We start from the raw sequence: 21,828 nt of genomic DNA, 5'->3' as shown, positions 1-21,828 counted from the left end.
CTACTCTCAACTTGAAAATAACAACTCCAAGCCTGTCCTTAATCAAAGCTCAACACTTCAGCTCTTAAAGAGAAGTGAAATTTGGGGGTTTTGTATTTTTGGATGCCTTTAGTGACAGCAGGGCAGGAGGAGGAGAGCAAAGGGAGGGATCATCACCCCGTGCTCAACCTGCAGCCACAGGGAGAACCAAAATCCACACACCCCCAGGAAAGCTGAATATTTTTAGCTCCTTTTCCTGTAAAATATTTTGTTGTGAGCTTATAGTCCACCAGAAAACAGAGCTGGAAGGTGCAACTTTTATGCATTCACCATCACAAAGCACTAATTAGGAAAAACCCATCATCCCCTCATGCAAACTCAAACCCTGCATGGAGACTTTCTCCATCCCTACTTCTAAATTAATTTTCCCCTGGAAAACAGGAGAGATCTGTGGCTGCTTACCTGGGGCTGTGTTTTCCATGTTCTCCTGCAGCTCTGGGGTGCTGGGGCTGCTGGTCCCTTTTCAGCCCCAGGGAGGCTCAGCCCGGTGGCCCAGCCCGGTGGCCATGCCCCTCTCCAGGCTGACGTCAGCCGGGCAAACCCTCCCAAAACTTCTGCAGGGATGACCCAACCTTGGAACAGCACCTACAACCAGCTGGCCCCGAGCCTGGGGGTGTTGCCAGCACGCTTTGGAGGAGTGCACTCCGCTCCTGCAGATGTTCCAGCAGGCAGCAGAGCTGGGGTGGCCTGGGACGGGGTGAACCTTCACTCCTGAGAGGTGGCAAAGCCACTTTGTCCCTGGCCCAGCTTCTCCACAGGCAAAACTCTGCTGCCTTGTCCCCATCGTGCCCAGAGCCTGGCTCAGCAAACGCTCCTTCCTCTGCTCAGACCAATCCTGCACCCCAGCACCGAGGGGGTTTTTAGTTCTTCTTTCTCCTTTCCCTGTTGTTTGGAGCGGGTTTTTTCCCAATTTCCACTCCTTTTAATTGCTTTTCCAGCAGCTGCCGCACAGCTGGAGGCAGGATGGAGTGTGCAGGGTGTTTAAAAACAAACCATCATTCCAGAGGGTCTGCATTCAGAAGAGGGAGGTGAGGAAATCAGAGAAGGCAGGGAATCCAGAGGAGCTGGGAGGGTGCATGGCCACGGGATAATTCAACCAGTTAAAAGAATTTGACTGTCCCGGAACTTCCACAGCTCTGACTTGCCTCAAACCACAGGGTTGTTGCTTAACAAAAGGCTGGGGCTCTGCTGCAGCTGCTGATTTTCTCATTTTCAAGGCATGAGCTCATTTAGGAGAGGAGCAGAAGTGTTTTCCGGCATCCCTTCGTGTTGGGCAACAGGGGAGCAGCAGGCAGGGCTCCTCGTGACTGCAGAGAGCCCATCTGAGTGCACCTCACCCAAAACCTGCACTTTTCTGACCAAAACCTGCCCTGGGTGGGACCCAGCCCTGCCCTGGCTGCAGGTTAGCTGCAGAAAAGGCTTTTGGACAGAAAAACAGCACCTGCTCCAAGCACTGCCCATCCTGCTCCTGGCCCTGCTGCTGGAGTGGGACCCCAACCCCTCAGGGCTTCAGATATTAAAATTTCTGCTGATATTATTGTATCTGCTGATATTATTGTATCTGCTGATATTATTGTATCTGCTGATATTTTTTCTGATTAATTAAATCCCCCTAGCAGATGCTCCAGAGGATTTCTGAGAAGGGGACTCGGGACCAGCCCTTGAATCTGCCAGGAGGAGGAGAGGGGCTGGGAAAGGAGCCAGACCCTTCCAGGGGGACATGCCAAGCAAAGGGAAAAGGAACAGCAAGAGTTCTGGGAAGCCCTTATCAAAGGGAAATTCAGCATGTTAAATCAGGGACTTTCTGGACATCTCTTAAAAGAAGCATTATAAGGGAACGAATTAATTTTACAGATTAAAAAAAAAATAAAATAAATGCATGGCACACTGCCCTTCCACACCAACAGAAACAAAGGAGTATGAACTGCTGGGAACTGTCCCCAAGCTCAGATTAAACTTCTTTGGGGTTATTTCCTCTCCACTGAGGAGCTCAGGGAGCACAAACTCCTTTTATTTTGCTGGACTCTTCACTGACCTGAGAGGCTGGAGGTGACCTCAGCAGGGTGTGTGCAGGAGCTGGCAGTGCCACAGGCCAGGCCAGGAGCTGGCAGTGCCCTCCATCCCTGCAGGGCACCTTTCATGTCCCACCTGCAGCCAAACCTCCCCCATTGTGGGGCCAGCACCCACCCAGTGAGCTCACCTTGGGCACAGCTCCAAGGACAAAAATGAATGGTTTGATTTTAACTGGGGTGAATTTCCTGGTGGCTGGAGGTGATTCAGCCCTGCAGATGGACAGAGTGCCATGCCAGGAGCACACAGCTGCCGTGGGGTCACTGCTAGCCCACAGCCGGGCGGTCGGATCCCAGTGTTGCAACACTGCAAAATTCCCCCAAATTCAGTTTAAAAGATGTAAATACTGCAGCCTGAGAGCCCTGGCCATGCCCACAGCCAGAGCCCCCCATGCTCTGCCTGAGCCCAACCACCTGAAACTCTGGTGCACCCCAAAATCAGCCCAGGCTTGGAGAACCATCCCCCTTTCCAGCACAGCAGAACAACCAGCAAGCCAAGAGTTTAACAACCCAATCCATCTTTATTTTGGAAGTACTTCCAGCTGGGAAAGGAAAACCCTCACCTTTACAAGTGCAGCCAAGTGCTGAAAGAAAGGCAAGTGTGTAAAAGGAGCTGCACGTGGCCCAGCAGCAGGAGGAGTGTCCCCAATGTGTCACCTTCAGGCTGACACCCTCTGCTTCTGCTGCCAGAGCTCTGAGTGCTGGCTGTGCAATAAATCTCACTTGCTGAACAGAGATACTCTTAAATGAGGACATTTCTTGGGAACCTAAACAAAAACCAGACAGCTGAAACTCTCCATAGAAAAACACAACCTTGTCACAACAGCACAAAGGGTTCTCCAAGCTTTGGATGCATCACAACAACCCTGCAAGGCAGCTCCAACCAGCTCACCTGGGAATGGGGACCCAAACTGGCTGGATTTACCCCAAATCCCTCCAAATCCAGTTTATCTCTGGGAGCACAGGCTGGGGGTGTGTTGGCTGGATGGGGTTTGGAATGGCACTGATAACAGCTGAACAAAGAGCTTCAAATGCCAGGAATAAATCTGCTCTTCCCAGGGCATTCCCTGCTCTAATTTTGCCTGGCTTTTCCCTTATTCTGGTAATTACAGAACATTTAGGATGCTTTGAAACACTTCTGACATGAGGACAGTGATACTTTGGGGTGGAATTTCGCCCCACTTTAACACATGATGTCACCAGGCCAAACAGGTCCCACCCAAAGAGGGAATTAATTAAATGAGCCAAATTCTCTGTCCTTTCTGGAGCTGCACAAAAACCAGTGCCACCATCCACTGGGCTCCTCCAAGATAAACAACAGCACCACACTGAGCTCATCTGGCTTCTAATCCAAAGTTTTCCCATCTGGAGTGAGAGGAAACATGGAAACATCTGAAACAGACAGCACAGAACTATTTTACAGACTACTAACTCCAAGTGAAAGAATAAATTCAAGGCAGACACCAAGGCTGCTCACAGGTCACACCAATTCCCTAAATCCAGGTGACAAAAATGTGCTGGATTGATGGGCAGGTGACACTTGGCTGAAACACCACTGGCAAAAAGACACCAAAGAAATGTGGGATTTGGGAAAAATGCTCTCCACTTGTGCACACCTTCATGGGGAAGTGCCAAGAGAATTCTGAATCCCAAACTGCTCCAAATAAAGGCAAAAGCTCAGAGCTTCCAGCCAGCAGCAGGGCTGGGGCTAAATAAATACAACACCTGAATTTGGGGATTTTTGTTTCTTTTCCTGTCCTTTTAACCCATCATTTCCAGGAGGAAATGAGGGATTAATTAATTTCCAGGAGGAAATTTCCAGGGCTGTGCTTCCCTGGGATGTTCAGGGCTTTCTGCAGGGCTTGGGCTCAAATTTTAACTACAAACCCAAAGCTGTGCAACCTATGGGTATTAAAGAGGAAGTAAAATTCTGCATAAGGAGTTCACATTTCCCTGTGTAAGAAACTGATGGGAACAGATTTAGGCTGAACACACTGATAAGCCATTATCAGATATATCACACACATTATTGCCTGATAATTACAAACAGCTGGGACACACAACTCCAACTTTACCCCTTTTTTTTTTTTTTTTTTTGAGTTTTCTCAAGGAAAACCAAGGTTTTTCTAACTTTAAAGTGAAGATACATAAATGATATGACTTATGAAGCCAATGTCTCAATAGAAACACATCTCTGTATCTGTTCATTGCAGAGCAAAATGAACTGGGAGCAATCTTTAATTTCCCCTTATAAAACTAAAAAAAAAGTGATGATAGCTTTGTGTAGAAAAAAACCAAAAAAATAATATATTTTCAACACACATCTGTCATATCTCAGGCTAAAGGACCCCATATTCTACTCTTTTAGTGCTTCTATGCAAACCAAAGGCACCTTTCTTATGGGTGAGGCTGTGAACTGGGACCCTTTTATTTGGGGTTTTACAAAGGGGGTGACAAAATGGGCCCTGTGTTACTGACTGCAACCACAACAACGAGGGGCTGGGGAACACTGGAGCTCGTGAATGCACTGGCAAGGAGAATGCAGCCATCTCCAAACCCTGTGAGGGCAGCTGGCAGGACACACATTGTCACAGCCAGGGCAACAATCAGACTGCTCTGAATGGAGACAGGGCACAACCACACCCACCCTGTCCACCCCCCGTGCCCCCCAGCAGGCAGGACAAACCCCAGTGGCACCCTCAGGGCAGCACCCAGCTGCCAGCCTGCAGGGCAGAGAGCTGGCAGTGCCAGCAGGTGCCAGGGTGGATCTGCAGGGGAACACTCCCAGGCTGGTGGGATGCCAAGCTGAGCTGGCCGTGCAGTTCAGGACCCTCCTTGCAGAGGGACAGGGCCTCTGCAGAGGGATTCCCCCCTCTCTTCTGAGCAGGTGCATCTTCAAAGCAGAAGCAGGGGTGGCTGGGCTGGAGAGGGGCAGGGATGGGTGAGCAGGATGGGCAGAGTGCCCAAGATGGGCACGGCCAGATCCTGCAAAGCCCCGGGGCAGACGCTCCAGCAGAGGCTGGCTCTGCTCAGACACTGAAGGACAGCCCAACCTCCTGCCAGCAGAGCCAGGGGAGGGCAGGTGGCAGCTCCTGCTCCAGCCACCAACTCCAGGAGATGCTGTGGCAGAGCCCTCCTGCCCAGCAGAACCCAGGAGCAGCGAGGGGAGGAGGATTTGGGGTCAGCCAGAGGAGCAGCGGGATGCTCACAGCTCCTGTGGAGTTATTCCAAGGCAGGATGGTGGGACAGGCTCAGGGCTCCCAAATCCAGCTGTCCTTGTCCAGGAGCAGGGGGAGGGTTGGTGCTGGCACCGACAGGAGCACGAGGAGCTCAGAAAATGACTCGGTCCTCCTGTGTCCTCTCCCACCACAGGCTGCTGTTCAGGGTGCCAAAGCTGCTGTCCTCCTCCTCCTGCTCTTTAGCCAGCTCCACAAACACCTGGAAAACATGGAGAAGACCCCATGCTCCTTGTAGGAACTTCCTTGGTCACAATACAACTCATGCTAAAATCCTCATGAGTGTTCAATGTATTGCTTCATCTCTGAGTAAGACATTTCTAGTATTTTTAGTATTTATAGTATTTTGAGGTTTTTCTCCTTACTCCTACCCTTCCACCTCTTTTCTTCAAGAGTACAACGAAAGGGAAGTTCAGCACTGAAGGACATTAATTGTCAGCAGTAATTAATCCACAATAAGCAATTACAAGTCTCAGCTTCACCCTCCTTCCAGCTACAAACAGCAAATCTCTGTTCTTGGAATAAATCAGAGCAGCTTTTCCACTAATGCCACACATTTGCTTTCTTCCAGTCACTGCAGTTGGCATCTTATTTTTAGGGGGAAAAACAGGAATAAAGAGGAGCTGGAGAGCTGGCAGATGTGATTCACTCTGCAAAAAGGGAATTCAGTTTCCCAAAAATGCCCCAACAGGCATCAGGAAAGCGGCCCCAGTGGCCTGAGAGCAGAGCTCGGGGGATGAGCTGCCTGCACAGGGTCCATCATTGTGGGATCATGGAATGCCCTGGGGTGGAAGGGACCTTAGGGATGGGACCAGATGATCTCTATCAAGGGCAGGGACACCTTCCACTGCCCCAGGCTGCTCCAAGCCCTTCCAACCTGGCCTGGGACACTCCCAGGGATGAGGCAGCCACAGCTGCTCTGGGAATTCCATCCCAGCCCGTCCTCACCACCAAACATCCCATCCACCCTGCCCTCTGACACCTCCACCTGGCAGGGTTTACACCCCAAAAACAGGGTTTAAACTCACAAACCAGAACTCAACACACCTGTTCCAGTGTTGCTTGAGAAAAGCTGTAGTCCTCGATGTTGAAGGTGTGTTTTACTGGTGAAAGAATCAATAAGAGCAGATTTAGGGACACCTCACTCACTCTTGATGTCCCAAGAAACAGAGTTGGGACAAACATCAGTAAAGGAAAATAAAGTTAAATAAATTTGGAACAGAAATGGAGGAGTGACATCACAAGGCAGAAGTGTCAGTTATGGGAGACAAAAGGATTTGTGTGTGTGGTGTATGGCAAGGGCTTCATTACCTTCCTCCAGCTTGGAAAAAGAATGTGAAAGTGACTGTACATCTTCTTTAGGGATTTTATAAGCCAGGATGGAAGCAAAGCTGGAACAAAGAAGCAAAACAAATTTAGCTTCAAGAAAAATCACTCCAAGTACAAACATGAATTCCCCATGGAATGGATTGGAACTCCTTTCCTGAAGGTTACTGCAGGAATTCTGAGTGTCAGGATCACACAGGAGAACAGCAGTGATGCAGCTCCAGGTGCATCAGCTGAGGATTGGATTTGCAGGGACCCCCTTGGCAGGGAGGAATGATGGATCTGACTCCATGTGCTCAGAAGGCTGATTCATTATTTTATGATATGATATTATATTAAAGAATGCTACACTAAACTGTACTAAAGAATACTGGAAGGATACAGACAGAAGGCTAAAAAGATAATAATGAAAACTGGTGACTCTCTCCAGAGCCCTGACCCAGCCTGGCCCTGACTGGCCAAAGAGTGAAACCAACTCCCAGCAGAATGCAATGGAACAATCACCTGTGGGTGAACAATCCCCAAACACATTCCACATGTGAGCACAACACAAATGAGATCAGAATTCTTTTCCTTTTCTCTGAGGTTTCTCAGCTTCCCAGGAGAAAAATCCTGAGCAAAGGGATTTTTTCAGAGAATGTGAATGGCACAGCTGAGACCACCTGAGACTGTTCTAAGCTCATGCTCTTCCACTCAGATTCAATCTTTTCTCCTCTGCTTACTCATGGCAGGTTTGCTCCCTGGAGCTCCCAGAGCCCTGAGGGTTTGGATTTCAGCAGAGCTGGGAGGTCCCAGCATGTCCTGGAAGTTTGCATCAGGAAGCCTTCCTGCAGCCCAGGGAGCTGCTCTGCCCTGCACAGGGAACTCTCCCCTCCCTCCTCCCATCTCCCATGTTTGAAGAAAGATCTCAATCCCAATCCCTCAAGGATAACCCTGCTCTGCATCCCTGCAGTGCCCTTGGTGGAGTCTCTCCAGTCACAGAGCCAAACCCTCCGGCACCGAGCTGCTGGTGGAACAGCAGCCAGCCCACCCTGGAACTGAGACCCCCAGAGACCTCAGGCATTTCCAGGTAAGGGCAAGAGTCAGAAACTCGGGTTTCAGCCCTTTCCCAGGGGCCCTGACTCAGGAGGAAGCTGTCAGGCAACAGCTATGCAGAAATCCAGTTTTGCTTCCTCCGTGCCAAACATCTGCGTGGGCTCTGCCCCCCCGCCCTGCCAGCCCGGGCTCTGCTGCCTTCCAGATCCCTTCCTTTTTTTATTCCTCATTTTTTTTAAAGCTGTGTGTAAATATTTACATTCCTTCCCCAGTGCCCAGGAGCTGCTGTGAAATCAGAGGGTTTGATTAATATCAGTGTTTGCTGGGTGTCTGTCAAACCTCACCTTTCCTGGCGGTTGGCGTTGGGGAAGATGTGCAAAATCTGGCTCTGCAGATACTCCACCTGCTGCACATCTGCTGCTTCCCTTAACTTCATTTCCAAGAAGTATCCTCTGCCAAACTTGCTCTTCAGGTGCTGGACAGTGCCTATACACCTATAAATTACAGACAGAAAACACAAGCTGTGGTGGTGTTCACAGGGTTCTCAGGATGAGGGAATGGATGAGGATCTGACTCCGTGTTTCAGAAGGCTGATTTATTATTTTATGATCTATATTATATTAAAACTATACTTAAAGAATAGAAGAACGGATTTTGTCAGAAGGCTGGCTAAGAATAGAAGAGGAATGATAACAAAGGTTTGTCTCTGACCAAGACAGTCTGGACAGCTGGGCTGGGATTGGCCATTAATTAGAAACAACCAGGTGAGACCAATCCCAGATCCACCTGTTGCATCCCACAGCAGCAGAGAATCATTGTTTGCTTTTTATTCCTGAGGCCTCTCAGCTTCTCAGGAGAAAAGATCCTAAGGAAAGGATTTTTCATAAAACATGTCAGTGACAAGAAGTTGTACCCAAGAACAGCCTAACCTCAAACAGATCCTTTTTGCTGGGAAGGATTCATTTAAAGTACCAAATTGAGGTACCAAATTTTTTATTTTCAGAGGAATATATCAGCAGAGCTGCCTGTGCCCCCTGCCCCAGGGGGGATCTGGGGGTACCTGAGCTGCCCTGACACCAGGATGGCCACACGGTCACACACAGCATCTGCCTCCTCCATGTAGTGCGTGGTCAGGATCGCTGCTCTCTCCTTGTTCTTAAAGGCTGCTCGGATCGCCCGCCTGCAAAACACAACCCAAAGCACCCCTGGACACAAACATCTGGCAGGGAACAGCAAATCCTGACTCAGGAGGAAAGGGGGGCTGGGATGGACCCTCTGTTTATGAATTACTGCTACTCCCACAGCAACAATTGACACCTGAGTTTCCTAGAGACAGCTCAAATCCTTGTATTCTTTTCTGGATTTCTTTCAACCTTCAAGCCTGTGATTCCCAAGTTGCTCTGGGAGAGGACACAGCTGCTCTGCAGCTGGCACACAGGTTGGGCTGAAGCTCCCCTTCTTGTGAGAGCCCACCTGCAGTCCTGTGTCCAGCCCTGGGGCTCCCAGCACAGGAGGAGCTGCTGGAGAGAGCCCAGAGGAGGCCATGGAGATGCTCCAGTTCTGCTGTGGGCACAGGCTGAGTGCTGGGGGTGCTCATCCAAACAGGAGCTCTGGGGAGAGCTCAGAGCCCACCCCAGGGCCTAAAGGGGCTCCAGGAGAGCTGGAGAGGCACGTGGGACAAAGGCTGGAGGGACAGAACACAGGGAATGGCTTCCCCCTGCCACAGGGCAGGGCTGGATGGGATACAGAGCAGAAATGATTCTGCTTTAGTGGAAGATATCCCTGCCCACAGCAGGGGGGTGGAACTGGATCATCTTCACGGACCCTTCCAAGCCAGCCCACGGAGTTATTCCCTGCCTGTGGCTCCCAGGGAGGGATCACTGAGCAGGGATGGCTGCCCCAGAGCAGGCTGGTGCCCCGAGCCAGGGGCAGCACTCACCACATGTGCTGCTTGGCCTTGGGGTCCATCCCGGTGGAGGGCTCGTCCAGCAGCGTCACCCGCGGGTTGCCCAGCATGCTGAGGGCAAAGCAGAGCTGGGGGAAGGCAGAGGGGCAGGCTGAGCACAGGGAGGGTGCTGGGGACCCCCAGGGGGACCCCAGAGCCCCCCTCACCTTGCGTTTCAGCCCCATGCCCAACTTCTTCGTCGTCTTCTGCAGGTGGTCCTTTAAATCCAGCACGCTGGCGATGCTGGGGAGGGAAGGACCAGGTGGGAAAGGTTGGGAGGGGAGGGTTTGGCTTCCCCTCACCTGAGAATGCAAAGCAGCTCCTCTGGAAGAGCTCAGTTACAAGTATTTGTGAATCAAGTTTAAAAAAAGCAGAGCAAAAAGCAGAATTGGAGCTTCCAGACAAAGCCCCCTGTCCTGGAGGAGCCTTGGTGACAACAGAAACAGCTCCAAGCTCAGGGCTCCCCATCCTTGCAGCTTCTACACAAGTCACTGTATTTAATAACCTTAAAAATAATTTTAAAAAGACATATATCAAAATTAAACATCCCAAGTGGATTTTGTGTGGATGAACCTTCATCTCCTCGTCTATGAATCCACAACTGCAGAATTTCAACTAAGCTTAAAACCCAACTGAAATGGAAACAAAAACTGCATTAGGAAAGGTGAGAAAGGAAAAAATAAACCACAAAAAAAAGCCAAAACCCCTCCAGCAATAAAAAAAAGCTAAAGAACTTCAGCTCAAGCACAAAGATTTCTGTAATTAACTACTCACCGCTTGATGACCTCTTTCACATCAGCCTGGCTCATGCCTTTGATGGCACCATAAATCTCAAAGTGCTCCTGCAGTGTGATCTCTGGCCACAGAGGATTTGTCTGGGGACAGTACCCCACGAATTTCACCGAGTCATCCTCACTGCTCAGCCCCAAGGAATCACCTCCCATCAGAACCTGGCAGGGAAATGCCCAGACCTTAATTCAGAATATTACACATTTCCAACCTCTTTTTGTATGGTTTTAGCAAAATGGCCTCAGGAGGGCTTGCAATAAAAACAATAAGATTGAAATGTGGGTTGATTTTTTGTGTGACTGTGGCATGGAACATACCTGCCCACTGGTTGGCTCAATCTCTCCAACAAGCATATTAATTAATGTGCTTTTCCCAGCTCCGTTGGGTCCCAACAAACCCAGGATTTCTCCTGAAAAGGGACAACACAAACATTGCCCACAAGATCAGAGAAATGGCTCCAAGAGTTGGTTTTGTAACAGCTCAACAGCAAGCAACTGAACTCCAACCTTTCTTCACACAGAGGGAAACATGTTTGGTTGCCACTTTCTTTATTTTTCTCCCCAGAAGAAATTCCTTCCTTTCATCAAACTCTTTGTGCAGGCTGCTGACCAGGATGGCTGGCATCTGGCAGGGAAGAGGGAGGTGGCTGCAGATCCCAGCAGCTCTGGGGGGAGCCCCAGATGTGGGGGTTTGGGTTTTACCTCCTCACTCCTGGGGCTGCTCAGGATCTCTTTGACTCTCAGCCTCTCTGCCTTGACATCCTCGTCCTCGTTCTCCTCGTGAGGCACATCTGGGAACTTCCAGGGCTTGGCTTTGGTGAAGCATTTCCTAAAAGGGAGGGAGCAGCACGAGGCCCCTGCTCAGCTCTCAGCTGAGGCTGGCTCAGGGCTTTGGTGCTCTGTGCTGTGAGTTTTTTGGGATGTATGATATGGTACAGGAGGGACCCTGTGGTGTTCACAGGGGTCTCAGGATGAGGATCTGACTCCATGTTCAGAAGGCTGATTTATTATTTTATGATCTATATTATATTGAAACTATACTAAAAGAATAGAAGAAAGGATTCCATCAGAAGGCTGGCTAAGAATAGAAAAGGAATGATAACAAAGGCTCAGACTGAGACAGTCTGGACAGCTGGGCTGGGATTGGCCATTAATTAGAAACAACCAGGTGAGACCAATCCCAGATCCACCTGCTGCATCCCACAGCAGCAGAGAATCATTGCTTGCATTTTGTTCCTGAGGCCTCTCAGCTTCTCAGGAGAAAAAATGCAAAAGAAAGGATTTTTCATAAAACATGTCTGTGACAGGACTCCTCCTGATGAACTGAGAATTGATTATCTGAAGGGTGGTGATGGACTGAGAGCTGGTGATCTGAGGGATGGTAACTGAACTGAGAATCCAAGGTTTTGTCTCACTGTGATGTGTTGGAAATTTGGTGGGGGGAGGAGGAATGTTTGGAAGGTTTTTATTCTGAGTTCTGTGTGTTTCTTTGTACAGATAGTTGTGGATTAATAAAGTTTTTTTCCTCTATTCCTAAGCTGGAGCCTGCTTTGCTCTATTCCTGGTCACATCTCACAGCAGACACCAGGGAGAATGTATTTGCATGGGGGCACTGGCATTGCACCAGGGTCAAACCATGACATGCTCCAAGGCATCTGCAGATTCCTGCAGCTCATCCCAGAGCAGGAGGAGCTCAGGGACTGCCCCTGTGTCCCCTCCCTGCTGAGCTCTCTGTCCATGCACTGGGAATGGCAATTCCCTTGTTTTTTCCCTTACAAAAATCCTGATTTTGCTGATGTAACTTGAGAGGAAACAACCCCCCCATTTCTGTGATAATGAGAGAGATTTTCTTTCTCCCACTGCACACCCCAGTTTAACCAGCACCAGCACCTTCCAAACCAGTTCCTTTGGGCAATGTTTTGGATAAAACCCATTCAGGAGACTCACCTGAAGAAGGGATCCTCTCTGACCGTCCTCCCCCCGTTCTTCAGCTCGAAGCAGCGCAGCAGGAGCAGCCAGAGCACACACTGCAGGTAGGGCTGAGCAGACACAGACCCCCCTGGTCACCAGCCAGCCTGGGCACCCTGGGCTGACCCCCCCACAGTGACAGGGACCAGAAGCTCCAGCCCTGCAGCACCACACAAGTGGTGGTGTTGCCAAGAATATTGAATATATCATTGAATGCTGCTCAGCGGGTCTGAGGAGGCACAACCAAAGGGGGTTGAGATTTAAAAGCAATTATTTGGGGTTTTTGGGCAGAGAGGGGACTGTCCCTGCTCTGGAGCTCTTGCCCCACCAGCAGGGATCCCCATAATAATCAGAATTAACACTGGCAGTGTTAATCAGGCCATGGGGGCACAGCAGCTCTCCTGGCTCAGCATCAGAGCAAAGCTTTACTGATAAAGATGATGGGCAGAGGGGATCCCAGCAGGAGCCACAGGAACCCTGTTTATAAAACCAGAGGGTTTTTAATAAAGCCATGCTCACAGCCAGAACTGCCACCAGCAGCCGGTCCCAGGGGTCGTGGAATCCCCCACTCTCACTCTTGCCTTTCCAGGAGACCTGGGAATTCAGGGAGAAGCAAGGGTCAGGTGAAGAATCACCTGCAGAGACTCCATGTCTCACACTTCCACCTCATTCAGGTGATCAGGCACTTCCTGAGCTCTGCAGAGACTCTCCAGAAAACAAAATCCAACAGCTCCATCCAAAGCCTGGGGCTGCTCCTGCTTCCAAGGCAGCCAATGAACCCTCATCCCATCCCTGCCTTTGCTCACCTGCTTTTCCTTGGAATATCACAGAACCATGGAATGGTCTGGGACCTCAAACCCCCTCTCATTCCATCCTCTGTTGCTCCCAGCCCTGTCCAGCCTGGCCTTGGGCACTGCCAGGGATCCAGGGGCAGCCACCTGTGCCAGGGCCTGCCCACCCTCCCAGCCAGGAATTCCTTCCCAAAATCCAATCCAACCCTGCTCTCTCTCAGCTTGGAGCCATTCCCCCTTGTCCTGTCACTCCATCCCTGGTTTCAAGTCCCTCTCCATCTTTCTTGTAGGCTCCCTCCTCTCAGAGAAAGGAAATTTCATGGAAAATTTGCTGTTTTCCCCATTTTAAAACCAAACCACTTTGTTTAATAGGAGAAAGGTGATTTTTCTCCTAAAGTGGCTACAGAGAACACACCAAAGACACCCACCCAACCCAGCCACCTCCAAGGGCTCTGCAAAGGACCCCTGCAGTCCCCTCACCTTGATAAAACAAATCAGGCAGCCAATAAGGGGATAAATGGGGATGAAGATGGAGAAGACATAGTGCAGGATGGTGGTTACCAGGTAATGGTCCAGGAAAAAGGACACCTCAGTGACAACTGTGCACAGCAGGGCTGTCTGTACCAAAGAAAAGGGAACAAAATGTCCATTTTCATCCACTTCAGACACTCTAAGCATAAGTTAATTAATTTAAGGTATTTTTTCTTAAAGCTTTTATCACTCAGGACATGGCAGTGAGTGAGACCTTGGTAAACATTTCCCATTTCCTGTGCAATAGGGACACACAGCTGCACAAAACAACTGGGATTTTCTGCTGTGACTTTGGAAATCACCAATCTTCCCACCTAGGCCAGCTCCAGGCCAAGTCACTCACCACTGAAAATATAAATGACCAGAATTCCTTCGTGTTCTGGACTTTTCTGAAGGTGAAGGAGACCACGTAGGTGAAGAGCACGACTGAGGGGACGTAACCAATCAGGCAAAAAATCTGCAGAGACAGGAAAGGATTCTCAGGGGATGTGCAGCAGGAATTTTTTTGTATAAAGATCACCTGGAATTACCTCAGTGTGATACAGAACTCTGGATTCATCTTTGTCATTTTATTTCACGTATTTTGCTGCCTTGGTGCATAGAGAATGTATTATTAAAAAAACAAATTAAAGAATGTGTGGAGAGGCAAAAACTCCTCCTCTTCAGCTTCCTTTAAACTCCTTCCCATTTTTAATTTTTTATTTTTTTGTAACACAAGCTCCCATAAATGCTGACCTCAAGACTCTGGCAAATACAAAGAATTCCACCATGGCATTTTTTGTAGAAATTCAAACAAGGGTAGGAAAGCAGCCCTGCAGCCACATCCCCAACCTGATTAACTCTGGAAAAGCAGCTGGGAAAAGCTGATTCCTCTCCATTGCAGCCAGGGATCACAGGGAAGCCTGCTCTGAACATCAAAGCCATGGAGCCTGGGGGTGTCCTGCACCTCATCCCATCTGCAGTTCTCTGCAGAGATGGGCTCTGCCCAAAGTCACCGTGCCCTTGTCCCCAGCAGCAGCCACCAGCCACACACAGGGCAGAAGAAGGGAGCATTTCCTTGGGAATTCCTGCTGGTTCAGGAATCAGCAAGGCTGGAAAAGAGCTTTGAGATGTGAGCCCAGCCTGTGTCCAGGCAGAGCCCTCCAGGGACAGAGACTCCAGCACCTCCCTGGGCAGCTGTAACTGAGCTGGATCAGAAGGCAAAGTGGTAAAAATTCTGTTTATTTCATCCTCTCTTCTTTTAGAGCTTAGCTTGCTCTACAGGTGGACTTGACTGGTCATTAATTAATACATTTCACTTGATGGGTTAATTAACAAGGCACCCATTTGTAAACAATCTTACTGGAAAAACAGATTATTGGAAAAACACTACTTGTAGGTTGTTTTAAATATTTGGTTATCATGGATTATTTTTAGCTCTTTAAAGCTTTTCAGGTTGATTCTGAAAAGCTAAAAATTTAAAAATTTAATTAGCTTTCTTTCTCTCTGAGCAGGCTGTCACATCCACAGGCAGCCCCATCCCAATCCCATTCCAATCCCATCCCCATCCCTCAATTTAACCCCAACTTCAGTGACCCTGATCCAGCCCAATCACACCCATGGCAGGTATTTAAAGCTGACACAGCAGAAATAAAGGAGCATTTCCTTGGAAAACCCTGGTGGTTTAAACCCCCTTCCAGTCCCAACCACCCTTTCTGTGAAGAAATTCTTCCTGTGTCCAACCCAAACCTCCCCTGGCATAAAATAAAATAAAATCCTGCTTGATTTTATTCCAGCCCTGAATGAAACTCCCAACCTGGAGCCATTTTCCCCATCAAAAACTTTCTGTCTTTGTTCCAGCAGTGTTTTCCCTGTGTGTCCAGGGGGGGGAAATTCAGCTGAGTCAGGTAAGGGGAATAAAAGACTTGTGGAAAAGAAGGCAGGTAAGGGAAATAAACGCCTTGTGGAAAAGAAGGCAGCCCTGCTGTCAGCCCAGCCCAGCCTCACCACAGCCAGGAACTTGCCCACGTAGAAATAAACCCCATAGTGGAAGGCAAAGAGGCTGCCAATCATCAGGATGAGGATGAGGAAGAACAGAGGCAGGTCCACCACAGCCTGGCCAGTCCAGTAAGCTGAGGGATAGAGCCCTGCAATCTTCAGCTGGGTGTAAGCCTTGATCTGCAGCAGGGGAAGAGAGCACAGAGTTAATCACAGCGTTCATTAAAATGAATGTTTTGTCAATCCTCTCCTGTGTTACACCGTTATTGCCAAGCTTGGCTTGGCACAGAAAAGCTTCTCCCAAATCTGCTCCACCCTTAGCATTGTTTTAAACCCCTCTTTGGATCTTTCCAAAGAGGAAATCCCAGGATTTTTAAGTCCCTGTGCCTCTCACAGGGACACCTGGGAGTTACCTTGTGGTTCTCTGCGTTGTCCATGGCGAAGTAGGGTGGCATCCCAGTGATGATGATCCCCAGTAACACGGCTTCAAAATAGATCTCCAGCCTGAAAATGGTGTCTGGAAGGTCCTAGGGGAGAAATCAGATTTATTCAATTGCAGAATGGGACCAAAACAATGCTGGGTTAGGAGCTGGAACAGTGAATGCTAAAATGAAAAGTCTCTGGGTGTCAAGATCACCTGAGCTGCAGCAGGAAGAAAAACACCTGTGGAAGTTTGGGGAGTGTTTAGATGAGGAATAAGTAAGAACTAAAGAAGTTTTCAGAGGATTTATCTCCTGCAGCAGGTCCTCTCCTCTCCCAAAGGCTCCTCCAGCTCTGCACAGACCAAGAACTGCTGGTAACCTAAAACAAACCCATAAATAAAGAATTCCCAGGAGCATGGAATGGTTTGGGTTGGAGAAACCCATAGGGATCATCTCAGCCCAACCCCCAAGTCCTCCCACCAGACTGGGTTCTCCAAGCCCCACTGAACCTTTCATTCCTGACACATCATCCTCTTTCCAAGCCCCTTTCTCCTCCCCTCCCACAACCTGCAGAGCAAAGTGCCAGCACCTTCCACACCCTCCTAAACCCTGCAGGCAGCCCCAGCCAGCTCTCCCTTGGTTTGTGGGGTGCTCTAGGACAAAATAAAACTATGTGGACACTGGGCTTTCCAAGGAAAAAAAGTGTTTAATTTAGTGTTTAATTTCTGACTTCAACATCTACAGATTTCCAAAAGTGACAGTGGATTGGAGGGTGGCAGTGCCACCTCTCCAGTGACACTGCACAAACCAACAGTCCATCAAATTTCTCCTCTCCATAAAAGAATACAAACCAATAATTATTGACACAAACCAGCATCCCTGCACTCCCCCTGCCCCCCAGGGATGCTTTGCCTCTCCCCAGGGTGGTTTTTGGGAGCTGCTCACCTGAATCAAGGGGTTGCTCCAGACCTGGATGCTCTCAGTCACGTTCAGGCTGCGCAGGAGGAGGTTGCTGACAACATTCATCAGAACTGGCAGGGAATGCACCATGGTGCTGTTGAATATGATGTTGAAAACATAATTCTAGGGAGAAAAAATATGTGCTGCATGAATCCCTCTGCCCTGAGAGGGCTCTCCTTAATTAAACCTGAGCACTGGGATAAAGCTTTGCATAATCAGGGGCCTTGCAGGAAGCTCAGGGCTGCTCAGGGTGCTTGGCACACACAGCCTCATTCAGGAAATCAGTCCTGCTCTCAGGGAAGAAACTCCTGGGAATAAATTCCCAGCGTGTTTCAGGAGCAGTGAGGCTCTGACAAATGGCACTCCAGACAATTCCAGCCTGGGAAACAGAACCCATGAGGGCTGATCCTGCTCATGGGTTTCAAACCAGACAGGCAAAAGGTGCAGGAGCTGCACTGTCACACTGCTGGCACACAGCAGTGGCAGGGAGGAAAGATGGGGACAAGAGCCAGAGCTGGCACACTGTAAAGCAGTTCCCTTGCTGGGGATTAAATATGATCCCAAAGTTCAGATCTTCCTGTTACTGTGAGCACATACAGCCCAAGAAACTGATTTTTCTTTACACACGAGAGCACCATGGGATTATAGTTCTGTCAAACTGTAATTCAGTCAGTACAAATGAAAAAATCTCATAAAGCATTCCTCTGGCAGGTGTCCTGTGAAGTAGGATATTTCTCCTGACTTTCTGTGTCCTTGTGGGGAAGAAGAGGATTGAAGTTTGATTGGCTTACTGTAATAATAATTATATAATTATAATTATGGAAAAATATTTATTTTGCTGATATTCTCACTGTCCTCTTTGCAGCCTCTTGTATAAGCAATATTGTATGATATTTGATTCCATGACTCCAGAGCTGCTTTTCAGGTGGGAATTTCCCCCAGCAGCCCCAGGAGCTGCTCTCTGGGCACAGCCCAGCCTGTGTGTGCCTTACCTGCCTGGACTGGAGGGCAAACACGTTCAGAGCTGCACTGTGAGGGGCCACTGAGACATAATCACTGTCATTGAACATCTCCCAGAGGATGTTCATGCTCCCCAGGGAGTGCACAATGTCACTGATATCCGACTCTGGGGACACAAAACAACAGGGAATCATTTCAACTGGAAGAGACCTTCAGGATCACCAAACCATCAAATCCATTTCTGCCCTGTGCTCAGCACTGGTGAGGGCACACCCTGAGTGCTGTGTCCTGTCCTGGGCTCTCAGTTTGGGAGGGACATTGAGGAGCTGGAGGGGCTGGGAGCACAAACCCTGAGAGGAACCCCTGAGGGAGCTGGGGGGGCTCACCCTGGAGAAAAGGAGACTCAGGGGTGCCCCCATCCCTCTCACAGCTCCTGGAAGGTGCCTGTGCTCAGCTGGGCTGGGCTCTGTCTGCAGCAGCACTGACACAACCAGAGCTCACAGCCTCCCCCTGCACCCAGGGAAATACAGGCTGGAGAGCAGGAAAAGTGTTTTACAGAAAGGGGATAGAGTTCTGGAATGTTCTGCCCGGGGAGGTGCTGGAGTCCCCATCCCTGGGGGTGTTTAACAAAGCCTGGATGGGGCACTGGGGGCCAGGGTTTGGGTGAGGGGTTGGGGCTGGGCTGGACTCGATGGGCTTGGAGGTCTCTGACAACCTGGGGACTCTGGGAATTCTGAAATGCAGCCACTCCCCACCCCAAGGCATCTCCCTGAGTGCCACATGTCCCTGAGTGCCACATGTCCCTGAGTGCCACATGTCCCTGTCATTTAAATCCCTCCTCATCAGCAGCCTGGAATATTTTACACACAATTATCCATGCACAGCTCAAACAGGTGCTGGTTTCTACTGCCTGGGTTCCTGCTGGGCACTTTTAAAACATCCCCATTTGAAGCAAAAAGGGATTTTCCCAGATGTTTTCTAGCAGGATTTTAATGTTGATTTATCTCAATGTTTCTGGCCACTTCTTTCACCTGAATCATCTTCTGACACAGCAAGAACAAGGTGATGGAGATGGGAGGAGGATCTCCAAACCAAACCCCGTGGCACAAACTGACAGTTTACCAGCCCTGGGCACTTGGAAACTCTTCATCTGGGTTAATTCCAAGGGAAAAGTTCATTCCCAACCCCAAAACCTGGGAGAAGGAGAGAGGGGGAGGCAGGAGCTGCCCTACCTGTGGAGTTCTGCAGCAGGAGCCGACTCCTGTACTTGTGAGAGTTCTCTCCAGGCTTCAGCAAGTACAAATCTGGGGAGAGTTTGATAGCAGCTACAGCATTTTTGATGATGTGGTGTATGAAAAACAACAAAATCTGAACTACAAGGAAAATGAGGAAAAGCAACAACCTGAAAGAAATAAAAAGTTTGGGGTTTGTTACAATTCAGTGAAAGCCAACCCAGTTTTATGTGCATGCTATTACAAAAACCATCTCCTTCACCCCCCAAAAAAAACATTTATGGACAGAAATTACAGCTCCACACCTGCTGTTTTTTAAATGGGGAAAAATGAGGGACAGGATGTGCCTTCCCTGGTGCCATTCAGGCAGGTTTGGGACTCCCACACAAAGAGGAGCCCCGGTACTCACATAACTCTGACACATTTGTTCTCCCTTTTCAGGCTGAGGAAGTGCACTTTGGCTATGGTGGAAACCTGCTTCTTCCACAGGGCTGAGTTGCTCATGGCTGGTGCCTTGGCCTCAGAGAGCATCAGCAGGCTCTGCTCCATGTCATCCAGGGACTTGGTGTCCATCTCCTCCTGGGCTTGCTGCGAGTGGAACACGCTGTAATCTGGAACAGGGCAGGGAAACCCAGGGCTGATGCTCTGCTCTGACAGCTGGGGGGGACATGGGGCAGGAGGGGGAGCCAGGGCCAGAGACGCCGTGCTCTGCCTGTTGTAGAAGTCACCTCACCCATCCCACCCCATCCCATGCCATGCCATCCCTATCCCCATCCCAATCCCAATTCATCCCATCCCAATCCCAATCCCAATCCCAATCCCATTCCATCCCATCCTAATTGTGTCCCATCTCCCAATCCTATCCCATCCCATTTCATCCCATCCCAATCCCAATCCTATCCCATCCCATCCCATTCCAATCCCATCTCACTCCACCCCAATCCCCTCCCCATTCCATCCCATCCCATTCAACCCTCACCCCATGCCCATCCCAATCCCTATTCCATTTCATTCCATCCCAATCCCATCCCATCCCATCCCATGCCCATCCCAATCCTAGCCCATCCCATCCCCATCCCCATCTCTCAATTTAACCCCAAGCCCAGTGACCCTGATCAGCCCAAGCACACCCCTGGCAGGTATTTAAACTGACACAGCAGCAGTCAAGGAGCATTTCCCAGGAAAACCCTGGTGGTTCAAATCCCAGACCCAGCAAGGCTGGGAAGACCTTGGAGATCCCCGAGTCCAGCCTGTGACCAAGCAGACCATGGCACCAGGGGCCATCCCATAAACACCCACCCCATAAACACCCCCAGGGACAGAGTCCAGCACTCCCTGGGCAGCCCCATCCAGTTCCAGCTGGGACTCATTAAAATTTTGCCACCAAAAGCTGCAGATCTGCCCCAGTTTCCTGCCCTTGGCCTGTGTGTGCACCTGCAGGTGCAGCTGTTAAATCCCCTCAAAGCCACACAGAAACTGCTCCTTCCCACCTGCTTGGTCGATCTCTGCCTCCACCTCCAGCTTCAGGTACACGTCCTCCAGCGTGGTCATGGACACGCCATAGGTGATGACCCCCAGGTGGGAATGGGTGTCCAGGTCAGAGAACAAACCTAGGGACAGAGGCAGCTCTGAAACTCTGCTCCAGCACCTGCCAGGAGCACCTCAGGCACATCCCACACACCCCTAAACCTCCTGCTGCTGGGAAAACCAGGAATGTGGGAGCAGCCAATAAACCAGAAGGTTGTGGTTTGAGAACCAAGGTGGGACAGGCTCCTTTCAGCATGAAATTTCAGTCTCTGTGCTCAGGAAATGTGGCTTTGCTGAAGTTGTGGGGCTTCTGGAAACTGGCTCAGCATCCTGAAGCTGCTGGGCTCCAAGTTTCCTCAGGGCAGGTTCAAGGGGAGCTCTCCTGGAAAAATCATAGCCAGGACAGCTCATCCTACCTAAATCCTGCTCAGGCACAAAGGATCTTACCCATAAAACCACAGAGTCATTTTATATCTATAAAAATAATTAACAGTCATTTCATATCTATAAATATATAAAAATGTGTATATATATCTACATATATATAAAAGAATCCCAGGTGTTTAAGGCCAGGTTAATCAGGCAGGAGATGCTGGACAGGGCACAGAGCTTGAAGACCAACATGAGGTTCAGAGTGGGAGAACTTCACAGCACCTTGGGGTGAAAAATGTTACTGGGTTTTTGTCAATCCTATGGAATCAGGACTTAAAGCAGCTTCACAGCCAAGGTGAGGCTGAAGGGGAATTCAAATGTGTAAAATGGGACTTGGATATTTGACACTACTCCTCAATCCTGCACAGCTTCTCCTGTTCCCAGCTGACAAGGTGTGTCCCCAACCTCAGCTTCCCCCTGAAATAGTTTGAGTCAATCTCAGCCTTTTTGCAAAGCTCATAAATCATTAACCCCAATGCAAGAGGGAAAAAAAGCCTTTATGGAATATCAGCTGCATGTTCCCATCAATACTGATCCTCCCCTGGCTTCCCACACAGGGTTTATTCCATTTATTTCTGGGAGGAGAGCAA

At 49.5% G+C, this 21,828-nt stretch overlaps 2 protein-coding genes across 2 annotated transcripts in view; both read right to left on the bottom strand.

The window, feature by feature from the left end:
- The window catches only part of LOC103819966 (ATP-binding cassette sub-family A member 9-like), a 33,222-nt gene extending 32,396 nt beyond the window's left edge, over positions 1 to 826 (bottom strand). Inside the window, exon 1 of the mRNA XM_018918872.3 lies at positions 442 to 826. Coding sequence (XP_018774417.3) covers positions 442 to 460 — 19 coding nt within the window. The 5' untranslated portion in view covers positions 461 to 826. The remainder of the gene's footprint in view (positions 1 to 441) is intronic.
- Positions 827 to 2,615: 1,789 nt separating this feature from the next.
- Positions 2,616 to 21,828, bottom strand: part of ABCA5 (ATP binding cassette subfamily A member 5) — a 38,724-nt gene continuing 19,511 nt past the window's right edge. Inside the window, exons 19-40 of the mRNA XM_009094311.4 lie at positions 20,770 to 20,889; positions 19,689 to 19,890; positions 19,280 to 19,449; positions 18,080 to 18,213; positions 17,073 to 17,210; positions 16,119 to 16,232; positions 15,715 to 15,885; positions 14,072 to 14,185; positions 13,678 to 13,815; positions 12,926 to 13,000; positions 12,386 to 12,477; positions 11,141 to 11,267; positions 10,946 to 11,063; positions 10,757 to 10,848; positions 10,425 to 10,600; positions 9,818 to 9,893; positions 9,645 to 9,739; positions 8,766 to 8,885; positions 8,050 to 8,199; positions 6,656 to 6,735; positions 6,392 to 6,447; positions 2,616 to 5,546 (exon numbers count right to left, since the gene is read on the bottom strand). Of these exons, the coding sequence (XP_009092559.3) occupies positions 5,439 to 5,546; positions 6,392 to 6,447; positions 6,656 to 6,735; positions 8,050 to 8,199; positions 8,766 to 8,885; positions 9,645 to 9,739; positions 9,818 to 9,893; positions 10,425 to 10,600; positions 10,757 to 10,848; positions 10,946 to 11,063; positions 11,141 to 11,267; positions 12,386 to 12,477; positions 12,926 to 13,000; positions 13,678 to 13,815; positions 14,072 to 14,185; positions 15,715 to 15,885; positions 16,119 to 16,232; positions 17,073 to 17,210; positions 18,080 to 18,213; positions 19,280 to 19,449; positions 19,689 to 19,890; positions 20,770 to 20,889 (2,666 nt within the window). The 3' untranslated portion in view covers positions 2,616 to 5,438. The remainder of the gene's footprint in view (positions 5,547 to 6,391; positions 6,448 to 6,655; positions 6,736 to 8,049; positions 8,200 to 8,765; positions 8,886 to 9,644; positions 9,740 to 9,817; positions 9,894 to 10,424; positions 10,601 to 10,756; positions 10,849 to 10,945; positions 11,064 to 11,140; positions 11,268 to 12,385; positions 12,478 to 12,925; positions 13,001 to 13,677; positions 13,816 to 14,071; positions 14,186 to 15,714; positions 15,886 to 16,118; positions 16,233 to 17,072; positions 17,211 to 18,079; positions 18,214 to 19,279; positions 19,450 to 19,688; positions 19,891 to 20,769; positions 20,890 to 21,828) is intronic.

Source organism: Serinus canaria, chromosome 18, assembly GCF_022539315.1.
Source record: "Serinus canaria isolate serCan28SL12 chromosome 18, serCan2020, whole genome shotgun sequence".
NCBI lineage: Eukaryota > Metazoa > Chordata > Aves > Passeriformes > Fringillidae > Serinus > Serinus canaria.
This window is presented reverse-complemented; position numbering and strand designations above follow the sequence as displayed.